Source organism: Meleagris gallopavo, chromosome 14 (genome assembly GCF_905368555.1).
Source record: "Meleagris gallopavo chromosome 14, MGAL_WU_HG_1.1, whole genome shotgun sequence".
NCBI lineage: Eukaryota > Metazoa > Chordata > Aves > Galliformes > Phasianidae > Meleagris > Meleagris gallopavo.
The window spans coordinates 3,098,268-3,115,041 of NC_139417.1; the positions used below are offsets into that span (position 1 = coordinate 3,098,268).

At 45.7% G+C, this 16,774-nt stretch overlaps 1 protein-coding gene and 1 long non-coding RNA gene across 2 annotated transcripts; one reads left to right on the forward strand and one right to left on the reverse strand.

The window, feature by feature from the left end:
• The first annotated feature begins 1,203 nt into the window (after window positions 1-1,203).
• On the forward strand, window positions 1,204-2,519 carry LOC104913142 (protein BTG1-like). Its single transcript, XM_010718429.4, has 2 exons — window positions 1,204-1,448; window positions 1,531-2,519. The coding sequence occupies exons 1-2, from the start codon at window positions 1,331-1,333 to the stop codon at window positions 1,878-1,880; spliced, it is 468 nt and encodes a 155-aa protein (XP_010716731.2). The 5' UTR covers window positions 1,204-1,330; the 3' UTR covers window positions 1,881-2,519.
• On the reverse strand, window positions 2,142-16,716 carry LOC116217162 (uncharacterized). The gene is made up of 3 exons (XR_014886376.1): window positions 16,209-16,716; window positions 15,738-15,916; window positions 2,142-14,402 (listed from the first exon to the last, which is right to left on the reverse strand). It is a non-coding gene; the product is annotated as an uncharacterized LOC116217162 (long non-coding RNA).
• Between the last annotated feature and the right edge of the window lie 58 nt (window positions 16,717-16,774).

Sequence of the window (16,774 nt, forward strand, 5' to 3'; positions counted from 1 at the left end):
GGGAAACTTGCTGTAAATAACTTAAGACAGCAGTAAAACTAGATTTAACTTTTTTCAGAGGCTTCCCATTGACTCCCAGGGCGTGGCTTTTGCAGCTAGCTGTTAGAGCTGAGGTGGTGTCCTTAAGCTGACAAGCAGGAAGGAGTTGAGAAGGATTATGGTGTGCAGCTGGGGAAACAGGATGCTACTTAATTTCCCCCAAAGGCAAGTTCCTTCTGGTTCTTCGGCACATGGCAACGTCTCAGGGAAGAATAAAGGAGCAGTTCATGCTCTTACAATGATGGAGATATGAAATGTTAGAACCCAAAACCCCAATCTATATATATGTGTGTGTGTGTGTGTGTGTAAAACAAGGTAAGTTTAAGACAAAGGTGGTGAAAGGAGAGGATATATTTACATAAGACAAGGAAGAAAAAGAAAAGGATGGGGATGGAATGAAGTTTCCCAAAACCTTGTCTTTCAGAACACATGGTTACAGCTGCAGGCAGCCCTGGGGAGCAGATCCTGACCTTCATTGCTCTTCTTGGGGAAAAAGCAGTTGGAGGAATTGCTTGCAGACGGAATTTTAAGGTTAACAAAAGAGATCACGTTCAGCCATTGAACGATGGAGAAACCTTTTGGTAGGCTTGGGAAATCTTGGCTACATTTACTGCAGCCCCTCTCTAAAAGCTTAAAAACCTAACTCTTGCACGTGTTTTTCAAGCATGCCGACCACTTGCAGGTAAGCAGCCTTTGAAAGAAAACAAACAAGTGTGACGCGATGCTTTCAGAACCACCCCTTCCCCCACACTGGCTGTTGTCTCGCAGCCCTTACTGATGACTTCCGTTGTGCTTCGGTGAAGAAGCATTTCAACCGTTCTTCATCTTGGCCCCGGAGCAGCGCGTCTGAAAAGAGACGGCTGGAGATGTACAGACCACGTTCGTGTTTTGAGACTACGAACGACGAGAGCCCAGACGAGACGCCGGCGGCGGGGCGGAGCGGGGCCGGAGCCGGGAGACCCACGCGGCGGCGCAGCCTCGCCCGCTCCCGCCCTTCCCGCTCCGACCAATGGGCGGCCAGGCCCCGCCCCTCCTCCAGCAAAACAAACACGGCCCGTCTCCGCGGTCGCCCAATGGCCGCGCGCGGCCGCCCCTAAGCCCCGCCCCGCGCCCGCCGCGGCCAATGGGGATCGGGCTCGGCGGCCGCGGAGGGGCGCGGGGCGGGCCGCGTCGTTGTGACGCGCTGCTGCGCGACGCCGCCATTGGCCGGAGCGGCGGGCCGGGCGGAGCGGCGCGGCGGCGCTAGCGGCGGGCCGGGGCCGGAGCGGCGGCGAGCGGCGGCCGAGCGGCCATGAGAACCGAGACCTCCACGGCTGCGGCGTTCGTCACCCGCCTCCTGCGGGCCGCCGGCGGTATCGGCGAGGAGCAGCTGCGGTGCTTCCGGGAGTGCCTGCAGGAGGCGCTGCGCGGTGAGCGGCGGCCCGGCCCGCTCCGTGTCCGCGGTGCCAACGCCGCTAACGCCGCTAACGCCGCTCTTTGTTCCTCCCGCAGAGCACTACAAACACCACTGGTTCCCCACGGCGCCGACCAAGGGCTCCGGGTACCGGTGCATTAGGATCAACCATCAGATGGACCCGCTGATCGGCAAGGCGGCGGCGATGATCGGACTGAGCCACGAGAGACTCTTCCAGCTCTTGCCCAGCGAATTGACTCTTTGGGTCGACCCTTTCGAGGTGTCCTATCGGATAGGCGAGGACGGCTCGATCTGCGTCCTCTATGAAAGCCCGCAGCCCGGGGCGAAGGCGAGCAAAGCCCTGGAGAGCAGGAGCAGCTGTAAGAAGTGGAGAACTGGCCGGTCCAGCCCGTCCGAGAGTTACAACATGATGACGGTTTCTAGTTAGAAGTTACTGTTCCTTGTACAGTTATGTATGTATCCCAGTTCTGTGATAAACTTAATTGTAACTGAGGTCTTGACTCTTTTTTTTATTTTTTATTGGTAGCAGCGGTAGCTTTCACCCCGTATCGTTCGAGTTGTACTGCCAATCCTGTGTGGCCAAGGGCTAACGTGTAAGCAGTCCTTCAGTCTGCCTGTTACTCGGGATCATGTACTGTAAATGCACTGTACAGCCAGCTGATTGTTTTACACATTTATATTTTCGAGGAAATTCTGGTATTTGTAATAAAAAGCGACGTTGTAGCACTTCATGGTGGATTTTAGTCAAGATTAACACTTTGTTTGAAAAAAAAAAAAAAACAGAAAAACAAACTCAATTTGAAAGCAATAACACAAAGGGGATTAAAGCGGAAGCAGCGAGCTGCACATCGATCTCCACTGACTTGTCTGCACAGACTTTTCTCAGGGTCATTCAAGTTTGGCTGCAGGGCACAAATCACAGAAGTATTTTTTACCTTTTTCAAAGCATGTGTTTATTTGGGAGCCGGGTTTCATCACACCCCGACGTTCTGACAGAAGGGGTTGGGGAATTTGTCTATCTTATTTCTAGTTAGCAAAGTAGAATAATAAAGACTTGCTCAAAGTGCTTTCGACTTGTTTTTTATTGTCTGGTCTCTGTTTCGTGAGTTTCCTTGTTTTCCTTTTGAGACATTGCTCTCAAAGCTTGCCACAGCTCTTTCTAGTCATTGCAGATACCGCGCCTTTAGCAGGGTGAAGCTCTGCATATTCACCTTTATTTCAGCTCGCTACAACATGCTTAGTACTGGTAAAGCTTGCTTAGCAGTGTGCCTGAGCAGGGCTGTGTGGTTCACTGTGTGCTGGACGAAGCTGAATGGAAGCAGAAGTGTGCTTTTAACACTTGATCTGCTGCAGAAGTATTTTTGGATTCATTGAGTTTGTGTTTAAAGCAGCAACTTAAACCCATGTAGGGAGCTGGAGTGAAAGGCTGTGTGTCATTTGCCTGTCCCTGGTTTGCTGGGAGGTAAGGAACTGCTGTTCCTTACAGCAGCTTGAAATTCTCCTTCTGTCAGCTTGGATTTGAAGTTTAGTAAAATCAGAATCAGAAGCAGTGGGTTCACTGCAACCACAAAAGTGTGTTTCTGGTTTGTGTGATGACTTGGGAGTCTGGTGAAGGATCCCATTCTATGGCTGTGCTGTGTCAGAAGCCGTGGTTTGTAAGGTAGCAGTGGCAGACTGCACTTCTGGTAGCCTGCTGTCTGAGCAGAGCTGGGTACTTGATGAAAGGGAGCTTTGTCTCGTCTTCATCTGTCAGCAAAAACCATCTTGTGCTATGTCAATAACGTGGTAAAGCATCCAGCGAGGGGGCAAGTCTGGGCAGCCTGGGAAGGGTAGAACCCTGGCCTGCATAAAGAGGTTTTCTCTTTGCGTTAGAGAAAGCTGTGGCTTATTGGCTGCACTTTGCCTCGACTGCTGCTTGCCCTGTTGTTTTGGAGGCAGGCTTGGCTGGTAGGCTCTGTTTAATCTGAACAAAATGCATAGTGCCATGTTCTTAGTAAGCAAAACTTTGTAGAAATCGATTTTGTTCCTACCCTGTCACTCCAGGAAATGGAGTTAGTTTTACTAAGAAATGGATGTTTAAGGTCTTGCAGCAAACTGCCTTTAGTAATACAAGATTGAAAAATCATTTCTTATAACATTGTTTGATTTTCTTACTAACCTTCACCTCTGTTCCTGATTGATTTGCCTGCACTGAATACTTATTTCCTCAGGACCTCTAGGGGTCAATTTTGATGCATTTGTTGCTAATTGAACAGAGTAACTTTAAATCTGATGCAGAGAGGTGCCCTCTGTGGCTCAGTGCCATTTGGAGGACAACACTCTGTGCTGCCCACTCACTTAAAGCAGCTCTTACACAGCAGGAAGTGTTGGAGGCAGTTGTTAGAGGTGAACTGGGAGCTGGGCATGGTTTCTACGTGCTGGACGTGGCTGGGCAGACACAAAGTAGGATACGGTAGCTTTTTCATGTGTTCTCCTCTTGCCTGCTGTGTAAGATGAATCCAGCCACGTGCATTCTGTTGCTTTTGTTAAAGGGTTTGTTAATCCTACTATGTTCAGTGGGATATTTCACACACTGTGTGTCTTGTCTCTGGTATCCCTGTACTTGAACCTGCTCTGCAGGTTTGGTGCTAATCATTAGAAAGGACATTTTTGTCAATGTAATTCAAGTTCAGTTGCGTATACTTAATCTGCTCTGCAGCCCCTTGGGTGAAGGGGGCTGGGAGGTTCAGAGCAAACACACCAAATCAAGAGCTGCAAGTAAATACATTGTAAAGAGCTTGTGACATCTACAAGTACATTCCACTGCTTTAAAATCACATCAGAGAGCTCCCAGCAGCACAAAGAAAGGCTTTTCTGGTGGAATGCAGCTCTTGGTAGAAAGCCAAGGGGGCTGTTTAGACGAAGAAGGTAACCTTAGTGTGTTTTCCTTAGAAAGTGAGGGGTTTGGCTTACTTGTTGCAACAGCACAATACAAGATACTTAAAATGGTAACAGTTCTTGCACAAGGCTGATCACATCTGCTCAGATGTGATTTAGAAGAGAAGGTTTTGGGTTCCGTAGGGAGAATTACTGTATGCCAGCCTTCTTGGAGCAGTAGAAGTGTATGGGGAATCATATCTGTTGTCAAGCCTGCTTGTAGGAAGACGAGTTACCTGCTGAGTAAGTAAAGCTAAAGGAAGGAACATTTACACGTGACCAAGTATGCATTTGCCTGTTTCTCCAAAAGACTGCCTTGCTGCAAAGATGGATAAATAATCGTTGTCCTTGTGAACTACACAACAAACCCATATCAGACAGAAGGTCCTGTTGGCTGATGTCTCCTTACCACTCGCTTGCTGCACATCGCACGGCTGGCTCCCCACCTCAGCGAAGGAACGGAGCGGTGCAGAGCTGCGAGCTGGAAAGGCTGAGCAATAAGGGTGTCTGTTTGCTTTCTGCAAGCTCCTTCATTTTTTCATACGTGCCTGAGCGCTGTCCCAAGATCCGGAACCCACTGCTCCTCCCATCCTCTGCCACTCCGTCAGCACTGACCTTACTGTGTTTTTTTCACTTCACTGAGAACAATAACAGATTAATTCAGACGCAGTGCTGACATAATCGTTAACTACGACATCTTCTGCTTAACCTAGCCGAATTCACACAACCTGTTCTTTGCTGTGAGTCTTCGTTTGGCTTAGAGTGCTGTTTGTTAGGTGGAGCACCTTAGAGAGCCTGAGCAGCGTGTCCTGGTGTGGTCAGCACAGAACGGAGTTTGGACAGGATAGCTCTTTTGTAGAACGCTGTCACCGCTATTAATGATGCTGCTTTCCTTATCATGAAATGAATTAGGACTATATGAAACCCATCTAACTCTCCTGCAATTATTAGTTATTATTTTATCTTAGGAGACCTACTCATGAGCAATTACCTGGTTATCCCCAAACTAATCAGGAATTGCCATCACGGTCCCACTGCTATCCTACATTTTCTTCAGGGTTTGTCTGGTTCTTGTGGCTATGCTTTTCCTTACAAAATTCTGAACATGATCTCAATATTACTTGCTTGGAATACTGGAAGCATCTCCTCACCCCTGCATAGCAGGAAGTTACCCGTGTTATCAAATAGAGATAGGCAATATTTGTTTGCCTTGTTTCAGCAACTTTACTGTCCTTATCTTAGCACTAGAATGATTTTAGTTGATGGCATACATTAAGAGGTCATTGCTTTTTGCACAGCTATTCATTCTTTCTTGTTTTAACCTTGGATTTCTCCTGTCATGCTACTGGCTGTCTTCAGGTTTTGTTACTTGAGAATCCACATCTGCTGGCTTCATTTTTTGCTCCTTCCTCTGGTGTACTTGCTTCTTAAATTATCTTTTCTTGTTTCACCAGAGCTGTTCTTGATAGCTTTGATGCTGTGAGTATTGGGCCCACCTATTTTTCTTGTGGTCTTGTTGGAGATTTAATTTATCCCAGTAGTAACCGCTGCTATTTTGCTTTCTAGAATATAGCTATGACAAGCCTTCACTGAGAAGCAAACTGCCAGTATGAGCTCGTAAATTTGATAGCTTCTTGGGAGAGCAATATTTCACATTCGCATAGAGATTTTCATGTATCTGTAGATGTAAATGTCTTAGGACCGTGCCTGTATCTCCATCTCCTTGCAGGTGTGGCTTGGCACTGCGGCTGCCCCTCTCTGTGGTCAGTATGACTGCACAGCTTTCTGAAGGCAGCCAGCCCGCATTGCTGTGAGTTCCAGCTGGCCAGAGAGCGCTGCGGGGAAGCGTGCCCACTGAGTCCTCAAACAGCTGAACTTCACTGCCCACTGCATGCCAGCACGAGTCACTCACTGCGCTCTGGGAAAAGGGACTTGTCTTTACTGTGCACATCTAACATTCAGTGCATGGGGGGCACGGGTAGAAATGGACTGGGGGAGCACCATCTTGTTCTTTCTGCCCCAGAACGGGATGGGCTGATACTGAAACAGAAAGCTTTGGATGCTGCCATGTGGGTTGTGAGCTAGTTTTCCAAGAGGTTGAAGCATACATGGAAAAACCTCGGTCAATAATTAATTATTATTAAACATGTTTGATGGCGATTAAATACACACTTGAGCTCAGTAGTAGTGCTGAACGTTTGATGGGGAATTAAGTGTTTTGATGGATGGAGGTTTTGCTTAACAAAATTGGTTGAGAATGGAGAGCCACATTATTAATGGGATGTGATTTTTCTTGCTAGCATTTCTTCTGCGCGCTTTGGCTGTAATCTCTGACAGCCATTGCTCCTTGCTACTTGTAAAGAGAAGGCTGTTGCTTCCATAAGAAGTCTAAAGACACTTCGTGGCATGAAAACTGAAACAAGTCTGGAAACCATTGTTAGCTGAAGTTAGAGGTCTTCTTTTGCCTTGTGATCCAGAGCAGGCTGTATATCGAATTCAGTCTACTTCCTTACAAGACTTCTTATTTTTCTCTTCCTTTTTACCTTTCTGTGTTTTTCTCCTTTATGTCAAATAATGTTTCGGGTTTTTTTTTCCTTCGTGATATTTTCTAACCCTCCATACCAGCTTGAAATCAGAAGAGATTAATGCTGGCTTGTTGGCAGCCACATATCTCGACAGGGAACATCAGAGCAGACACAGTAACCTGCACTGGGCTGACCAGGGGAGATTGACCCTGGGCTTTGGAGATATTTTTCTGGCCCTTTATTTTCCAGCCAAGCTGGGGAGCGTGATCCCATACCTTCATGTTGCTTTTGTGTTCTCTTCTTAATTGCAGTCGTATTGTTAAATGACCTAGAAGTTGCACTTAGAAGCAGAGCGATCCGTTCCATCTGTTCCGCTGTCCTTTCACAGGGATCCCTGCCTGAGAACGTTGAGCTCTGCAACAGCTTTGTCAAATTAGTGGGGAGAAACAGGCATGGATTTGAAGGAAGCTGCCTGACAGTTTACATAGTTTCTTAGGTAGGGTTCTAGAAAGCCGTATGCACTTGGTTTCTATGTCTGCTGCTAAGAAGTTTTGGGACACTTATTTTATTTATTCGTTTGTTCGTTTATTTATTTATTTAGAGTAGATACTTCCTTTGGAGATTTAATTTTATATTTCTGAGGAGTAGGTTTTTTTTGTTTTGTTTTGTTCTGTTTTGTTCTCTCCTATGAAGATTTTTGCCCCCCTGTGAAAATCTTGGGATGAGCCATCCATGGCCATCATGTTTTTGTAACACAGATCTGGTCCGCTGCCTGTAAACGAATTGCTCAACACACACTTATTGACACAATTGTTCATCACAGCCACGTGTTATTTGCACTGCTTCACACCTAAACAAATTAAAGGTGGGATTCCCTTCCCAACAAAGGCACCTAAGCATCACGCCTACAACTGTGGTGATACTTCCCTGCAGCCTCCAGTGAACGAATGGCCCCAAAATACATCCGCTGATCTTTTTCTCCTGATCTGAAAAATGTTTGTAACGTAACTGACTCTTGTGCTGAGCTTTGTGCTTTATTTCCCCTTGTTTGACTCTGCCAGAAGTATGTGCCTAAGTTGCTGACTGCCTTCAGCCTGGCACACTCGCCTGTATTTCCCCCCCCCGAATCCAGGTGCTGTTTTCATGTTGGAACTCAGCTGGCTGTAAGCAGAATGGGGTTTTGTGGTATTTCCTTTCTGTTTGTCCCATCAGTGATGGCTTTTGCCTTGACCCACTGACATTTTTCACTGACTGCTGAGTGTTTCCCTGCAGTCTGTCATTTGGAAAGGTTACCTGTTACCCAGAACATGGCACTTCCCATTTGCAGGCTGCAGTCATTTGTTCTGACAAACACTTTTAACTGGTAACTGTTGGAGAAATGCTCCGTTCAACCTTGGTGCATTGCTGTTGTCTGCAATACTTTTTGGAAGAGGGTCCAAAAGGGTAATTCTGTGATATTCGTATGTGACCCAAGCGGTGCCTTTGTGGACACCTCCATACAGCAGAATAAAGCAGTATGTGGGCGTTCTTTCCCTCATGTGATACACAGCATTACCCTTCAGGTAAAAGAGGCCCTCCGTGTTTGTTTTTACCGAAGGATCTATCAGTAATGCTGCTGCAGTAGGCGTTGTGCCAGACGTGGCTGCTTTGGGAAGGCAGCACAGAACACAGGGTGCCGTAACCGAAGTAAATATTTGTTAGGAGCAAAGATTCTCCTGCGTCTGCACTGGCGCTGAATTGTCAGTGAAATCAAACAGGTGTTGTACGTTGGCAGAAGCACAGCAGTGTGCCTGAAAGGCTGGTCGCAAGAAAGGGTGATTCCCATTCTAGCATGCACTGAGATCTGATAGGCAGAATGGAGGCCGTGATGCTGGCACTGCTGCCACAGCTGTGGACCTGCTCGTCTTTGGGAAGTGCTGTGAATACCCTGGATGTGGATCAGCTTACAGATGTGGGTCTGTCTGTAGGAATGGACGTTGAGCAACCTTTTTTTTCCCCTTCAGTTTCATCTCTGGTTTTGATTCCTGCATTTTATTAGACTGTTCCATACTGAATTGAGAAGAAAATGCTCAGTGGAATAACACAGGGCAGCAGTGACCGAGGGAAGGGGGGAAGCTGTCACAGAACTCTTCATTCTTACTCAGAGCAAACTATCACTTATTTCGCCATGCACATAGTTTACTTATTTGCACTGTTATTTATAACATGTGTGCAGATTCATACATATACATACAGGGAAGATAACAAAAACCCACACTGCACTGTCCTTGTCCAAACCAATACAGCAAGTGGAGCACTCCAGCAGAAAGGAAAATGGTTACATCTCACTGGGTGTCAGATAAGGCATCTTTGATAATGAACCAAAGACTCATTTCTAAAATCCAGTGTTAGGTTGATACAACTCCTGATAAGCCTGTATGGATGTTGGGTTTGTTTGTTGGTTTGTTTTTCTTTTTCTTTTTCTCTTTCTCTTTCTCTTTCTCTTTTTTTTTCTTTTTCTTTTTCTTTTTCTTTTTCTTTTTCTTTTTCTTTTTCTTTTTCTTTTTCTTTCTTTTTCTTTTTCTTTTTTTTTTTTTTTTTCGTTCTAACAGCTCTTTGTCACTGTGTTCAATGGTCCCTTGTTTCTAGGAACAATAATAGATAAGCAGAATGACTTGGCCTGCAGACTTGTGGTGTCAATCTGGCAAAGGATGTCCCCCAGGAAGAGCCAAATGGGCAAAATGGATGGGGGAATGAAATCAACCGACTTCTCAAAGCTCAGCAGAGCCCCAGGGAAGCAGTCAGGAATTGGAAGGAGTACAACTCTTTACGTGCATCTTTATAGCTGCCGTCTGCTTGCTCATTTCTATTGAAGTTTTCAGTTTGTTTCCATCTACTTTTAGCCTCTTCCTGCGCATCTCTAAATCTGAGCTCTCCCATCTGAGCACGGCCATTGAAATTGCATGGCCTGACGTTTGGAAGCGTGAAGTGAGTGCAGAGCCTTCTGTTTCTCATGGGAACTGGAAGCCATCAGTCCTCTGACAGTCAGATCAGTCCTACTTAAAGGAAGTGTGCAGTTATGAAGCTGGGGGGGGGACGTAAATAACATTCTGTGATCCCTGTTTTGTAAATGTTTTCTGCAATCAAGATAATGAACTAATGACAGCCATTAGAGTCTTAACCGGCAAAATGAAATGATTCATTTGGAAATTGGACTAACTTTGGACCAGCACTGAAGGAATGTGCTCCTGCATGGCATCCTGCGGCCCTGGGAAGTGAGCACACCTGTGCATGGGCACTACCAGTGATAAGGGTGGGCAGCAGCTTCTTGCAAAGGCAGAAGAGGGACAGACCGCAGGAGGGGGAGACGTGGCTTACGTCGTGCCCCAGCAGGAGTTTAGAACTTGATTTAACTGAGACAGAAGAAGCAGCAAAAGATACGTGTGTAGCTTTGTGGTGACCTGACATCTGTTTTGTTTCTCACTCTTCTGCGATTGTTTCAGTACACAGATAAAATAGCACTTCTTAATAAAAAGTCCTACCTTTAATGAGATAAGACAGCGCAGTCTTCTGTTTTTATTTCTTCTTTCTGTTTTTGAAAATGAATTTAACAAAACAGCAGCAAAGATCTCTATCAAACACTTTTGCTGCTGCTATATTATACGGTGCAGCAGCAAAGAAGAAAGGTGATTTTCCTTTGGGGTGCTGGAGATGTGAAAGGAGGAGTACTGAGCTGTGTGGGCACCTGGCTGTGTCTCCTCAAACCAGCAGGTGAGGCTGTTTCCCATCACATCTACTTTGTAACACTACAACGCTGGGAAAGCTGCGGGACAAAATACCAGTATTAATGGAGGGGCTGTTAAAGAAGAACAGTTTAATATTGCTGTTTTTGTCAGTGCTGCTTTGCTTTTCATTCATTCAAGCAGTAATGTAGGTAGGGCAGATATGTGAACGGCTTTCACTTCCTTTCTGCAGAGGGAGAAAATGGAAATACAGTAAATACAGGAGCTTGCTTTGTTTCTCAGACAGCCACCCTGCAATCAGTAGCCTTGAGGTCTGTCAGTTTCTCTTACTCTGACACTGATGGATTTACGTTGTAAAATCTTCTCTTCTTTCCAGACGATCATTTCTAGCTGAGGAGCAATTATTACTTGAGTTATCATTTTAGTCTCTCTACTCTTTTTCAGGTGGCTTTTTTTTGTTTTGCTTTGTTTTGCTTTGTTTTTGTTTTGAAGGCTTTCACAATTTACTTCCCAGTAACTGTTAGTATGTCTTTGTCACTGTTCTCCCCACTTTCACTGTAAGTCCATCTCCAAATACAATTCTGTAAATACCTTCCCTGCATTCTTAGTGGCTCATTGATAATTAAGTAAGTTCAAGAACAACCAGGAGTTAGGATGTCAAGATACATTTTTGGGATCTGTACATCCATTCTGCACTGCTGTTACCTCCCCAGATGCCAAGCCTTGCACGAGGAGGGGCACCACTGTTCTTGGGCCTATTTCTGTTTAACAAATGTAGGACTTGATCAGGAATTCATGCTTGTTCTGGCATTTGAAACTTATTTCCTCAAAGGTCTTCACTGGAGAGATTTGGAACATCTTTTAATATTTTGGTGTACTTGTTTTCCCGTCACTGTTAGGAACAGTTCTTCTCTGAGCAAGTTGGGTTTCTTTTTCTAGAAATGGAAGATGTGAGGTGCACACTCACTATTCACATAAATACTTTTCTTCCAAATGAGATACTTTCATTAGAAAAAAAAAAAAAAAAAAAAGAAGCAGTGGATATTGCTTTACACTTGCCTTTGCCAAACATTCCATCAGAAGCATCTCACAATCACTCAATAAATACCCACCTCGTTACTCTTTAAAAGAACTGTGGATTGTTACCTTTGAAATAGCTGTTTTAAGTCAATAAAGCAATGGAGTAGATTGTGTTATCACTGACATTCTGATAGTGCAGATCATGAACTCAGACCTGGCACTGCAGTGACGGCAGAAAGCTAACACCTTTTTTCTTCAAGGGAAAAGGGACCATGGTCTGTTGGATGGAGGGTACGACTTGTTCTCCTGAGACATTTCTTTTGTTCATGTGCTCTCTGCTGATTTTCAGAGCACACCCAGAAACATCTGTTTCTTCTTTTAGCTCTTCCTTGGGAAGCCCCTCACCCTCACCTCGCTGCTCGTGCAGTGCTGCTGGAAGTCCCGTTTCCCATCCAGCTCCCCCTGCTCTGCAGCTGAGCTGCAGCAAAGTGCCTGATGCTGCACTCCCTGCTGATTTTGGTGGTGCTCCTATTCCTGGAGGGCTTGCGTGGCTCCGCAATGCCGTGCTGCTTTGCTGAGCTACTAACGAGTAATTTTTAAAAACAAAATGAAAGAAAAATCCAAGAAAATCTGTCCATTAATTGGTAAGTTGCTGCAGCTTGCCATGCGGGCTAAGAGCAATGCAAAGAGGGGGCAGGAGCACAGGGAGGTTTGGAAAGAAGAACCTTTTGAGATAGCATAGTGTTCATTAGCTGCTGTGCTGAAACTGCATTGTGTTTCTGTTTACATATCAGAGATAACAGAAACTGAGGTATAAAGTGCAGAGAAAACGTCTCTTGAAATTACAGCTTCTAGTTATTGATTTCAATCATAGCAGGTCCAGTAACTGTGCTCTTAAAGGGAGTTGGTTTGGCAAGGATGAAAAAAAGCTCTCATCTTACATGCCACTGTTTGAATACAGCAGTTACTCCACTCCAGCCAATAAAAAAGTGATATCTGTGAACTCGAGGCATTTTATCTGTTCAGGTATTTCACAGCTGTGTCGGGGATCATCGCGTTTATCAGTAAGCATACAAATGTAACTGCTCTGAATCCTGCTGTGCCATCTCCTGATATTGCTCCACAGTTTGCTGTGCTGGTGTCTGAGCTGAAACATGATGTGTGACAGGCTTACGTCAACTTGTCGTCGGTGTTCCAGAGACCTCGTGCTCGGTGAGCTCCACATCTTAACTGAGAAGGTCTCAAGGACTCGTGCAGCATGGCATTACTGAGCAATAGCAGTCTGGCTAACAGCCAGGTAGATGGGGTTTCTTTCCTGTTTAAAGATGGCTGTACAGGGCTCGTGCCAGAAGTTGTCCCCTCCTTTAACCGTTAACAGGTCCGAGGGCTGCACACAGACGAGGCCGTGCATGTGGTATGGACAACCCAAGGGCACATGTGTTGCAAGAGAGAGTTTGGTCACAGCTGACAGTATAACAGGAACACAAAGTAGCTGCTGTGAGAAGTGGTGCTCTGTTGCAAAAGCAGCACAACTATTACTGATGTGACTTCAGGCTGCAAACTCCGCTCGGGTGGTTGGCTTTCCCTTCTGCCTGTAAAGAGCATTTGTCCCAGCTGCTGGTGTGTCACTTAATACCAGGCAAGATTAAAAGCTCCTTATCCCTTCATCTCTCTTTCCTCGCCTGCAGGATCAAATGCTATAAGAACAGACTTTAGGGAGGTGCTTAGCTGGGATCGGTCCTGTTCTGTTCGTTTAATACCGTACCGAAGAGTTTCACCTCACTGCTCTGCTTTAAGGACCTCCTGCAGTTCCTGAGTAGATATCTTTTTCCATCCCGACAATTCACCACGATGTGCCCCCAGCTAATTTGTCCCCCCAGCCACTCCATGAGCATTCAGGATTCCTATCCATGGAATCCACGGTGTTTAATGATCTCACTTACGTATAAAAATACTCTGTCTCTGTCGACAACTTATTGGTGTTTTATCTGTTATACTGAGAAGTTATCTATGCTCTGAGTCTTCATTTCCTCCTTTCTCAGCCCAAGTAGCAATTAAGCCTCCTAACAGCCATAATATCTGTTCATTTGTGCCTGCTGTTCCTGATGGCTGGGTGTGATTCTGTGAGCTCTTTTGGTTAACAACAAGCATGCTGTTTTACCTTCATTCACCTTAAGTAACCTTTTTCTTTCTGCTGTCTTATTGCCATTGACTTAGCTACTAAAATATTTTATTGTGGTTTGAAGTACCATGTATACTTTCTAAACAAGCTATCAAACAATATATTACAGCCATATTGCATTGTTTTTTCCAGTGCCACTCAGTTTGACAGATGGTGAAAAGATCACTGAAGCATGAGGTTCCCTGCATCTCTGCTATATGTATGAAATTACACAGATAAACAGCGGATTTGAAGAAAAAAAACAAGGCATGGAGGTTATGCAATCCTGACAACAGAGAAATGGCAAAGCTTTAAAATCATGATGAGGTGTGAGTTACATAAGTATACTCCATTTTTGATGGCTTGAGAGTAGCATAAAACTGTTGGGTAATCTTAACTGAACATAATCACATCTTTTGAAAACTAAGAATGGTGCATTTGATTAAAAAAAAGAATTACTGCTATTGTATCACGACTTCATTTTGGTGTTATCATGTCCATTCAATATTCTTGGCCTCGTTGTCTGGAATTTTGGATTTTTAAATGTGGTTACTCCAGGCAGACACTTCTAGGGTCAGGAAAAGATCTTCTGTGTCTGGTTTATTCTTTTTCATAAAAAAGAAAAAAACACCTTTTTTACAGAAGCCTTCCGTTTTAGTGACCTGTAAAGCTGAGATGTAACTGTTACTGCAAAAATCCCTCTTACTGCCTTACAAGACAAGCTGATTTTATCCCGAGTCTCAGGTAATGCTGTTTTTAGCTCAGACCTGCACATAATTAATTTTTCTTAGCCATCAGAGTATTAACGCAAACACTTGCCTGTTCTGTGTGTGTGTATTTGCCTCCAAGTAACCAAGTCCCGTTTTTTCCCCCTATTTTGTTCTCATTCTTCGGTAGATGCACAAGCTGTAAAAGAGTGCATATGTGGGAGTCTGGTGTTGATAGTTCTGCAGCATGCATGGGGAAGCCCTGCTCTGGTGGCTTTTGGTCGAGAGTGCTCTGTGTGCTGGGGGGTGACCTGGGAGGGTATGGATGAATAAATGGAAAATGTAAAGTCAGTGGTCAGTGCCACAGCTGCAAGCAAATTTCAAGAAATAAAAAAAATACCATTATGGGCATGAGGAGATGGGTGATAGGCTGGGAAGAAATTTTATAATAGCTGTTGTATTGTTTGCCTTCACTGAAAAAGGTAGGAAGGATATTTTCACCCACTCGCACATCTGTTTGACTAACCTTTCATGGTAGTGTTCTATTAGCTTATAGGAAAGTCACATGATCTGTTAATCTTGTAGTAAAGTGCCTTTTATGAGGCACTTTATCTTGCACAGAGGCTATCAGCACAGTGAAGTGCAGCGCAGCACTGATTTGAAGGTTGTAGATACACGTAGTGCTGTTTGTCCACTTTTGTATTTTACCCCCAACAATGCTGGGTCCCCAAAACAGGATTCGTGACACAGAGCTCTACATAGCCACCTGGTGCTGTTCTAGGGTCCAGACAAATGGAGATGCATCTTTGACCTGTGCTGCTCTCCCGTGGCCTTCAGACTGCATCCAAAAGAAAATGGCGCAGAGATCAAGTGGGAGCGTGAGGCTGGAGCTGTGATTACCCTGCGCATTCCTGAGGTGGTTCTAAAGTAGCTATTTGCATCCTGGAATACCACAGAACTCCTGATTATTATCCACTGAGATCCGCAGACGAGTTTGGAAGCTGAGAGCTGTGTGCTGGCAGCCCGCAGGTATTGCGTTACAGCAAACCCAGGTGTGCCTGCACACACTGCACTTATACCCCCAGACATAGCCATGCCAGACACATTCCAGTTATGCAACGCTTTCATGCCATTAACAGCACAGATGCTTCAGATATTTTGGTTTGAGCACGTTGTAGATCATATCTAAAATAAGTAACACTTAAAAAATGATAACGTAGAGAGAAATAATACCTTGTTGTCTCTCCTATTTCAGAGTTTCATCAGTGCATTTTCAGAACAACCCCGCAGTGCAGCAAAGCAGTAATTCCACACTCGGGATCAGGAGGGCCCTGATGGACACTGACTGCACCAGAACTCGGCTGCGCTGGCTTCTTCACTGTTGTCTTTTTACCATTGCACGGTATTGAATTCTGGAGGCATGAAAATAGAAAAGGGATCAACTTACAATGATAGGATGTCTTTAAAATTCAGACAGAATACATCTACATAAGTCAATGTATTGTGAACATTATAGAATGTAGGATCATTATGGTTGGCAAAGACCTCTAAGATCACCAAGTCCCACCGCCCACCCCCAAACCTGCCCTCAGTGCCACATCCCCACGGTTCTGGAACGCCTCCATGGACGCTGACTCCCCCAGCTCCCCGGCAGCTGTGCCAGTGCCCGACCGCTCTTTGGGAGCAGTTTCTCCCAGCTCCCACCTGAACATCTCCTGCTGCACCTGTGCCCTCAGCCCTGCTCCCAGCACTGCCAATGGCCGCAGTGCTGCCGCACCTCCTGCCCGCACGGGGTGTCTTTATTCGGTCACTGCTACAAGCGCTCACACTGCTGTGCCTGAAGTAGTGCATGTGGTACGGCACTTCACTGATGTTCTGCACATAGCGACATTTCTCCGTAATGCTTTCTGATGAGTTGGAACAACACCGCGTGATTGTGTTTTTTTTGTTTGTTTCTATTTCCATTTGTTGCCGCACAATGTTTGTCAAACCCAGAGGGCGATGAGCATACTCCAAACGTTCTTCTGCCGTCATGTTTGCTAAGGGGATCAGCAGCTCACACGTCTTTCCTCCCGCTCGATGAATGGGAGGCGGCCGGGAGCGCCCCACTCAAAGATGGCGGCGGGGGGCACCGCGCTGCCCGGCACAAAGATGGCGGGGGGGGTGGAGAGGGAGGGCGCTGCCCGACATAAAGATGGTGGCGGGGGGCGCTGCCCGGCTCGAAGATGGCGGCGGGCGGCGCGAGTGCAGAGGACTCGGCCCAAGCTCGG

What these genes read in the sequence shown, in the direction of transcription:
- LOC104913142 (XM_010718429.4), top strand. Translation starts at nt 1,331, where the DNA reads ATGAGAACCGAGACCTCCACGGCTGCGGCGTTCGTCACCCGCCTCCTG. An exon ending in CCTGCAGGAGGCGCTGCGCG is followed by an intron (nt 1,449 to 1,530) that starts GTGAGCGGCGGC and finishes TTCCTCCCGCAG; the next exon opens with AGCACTACAAACACCACTGG.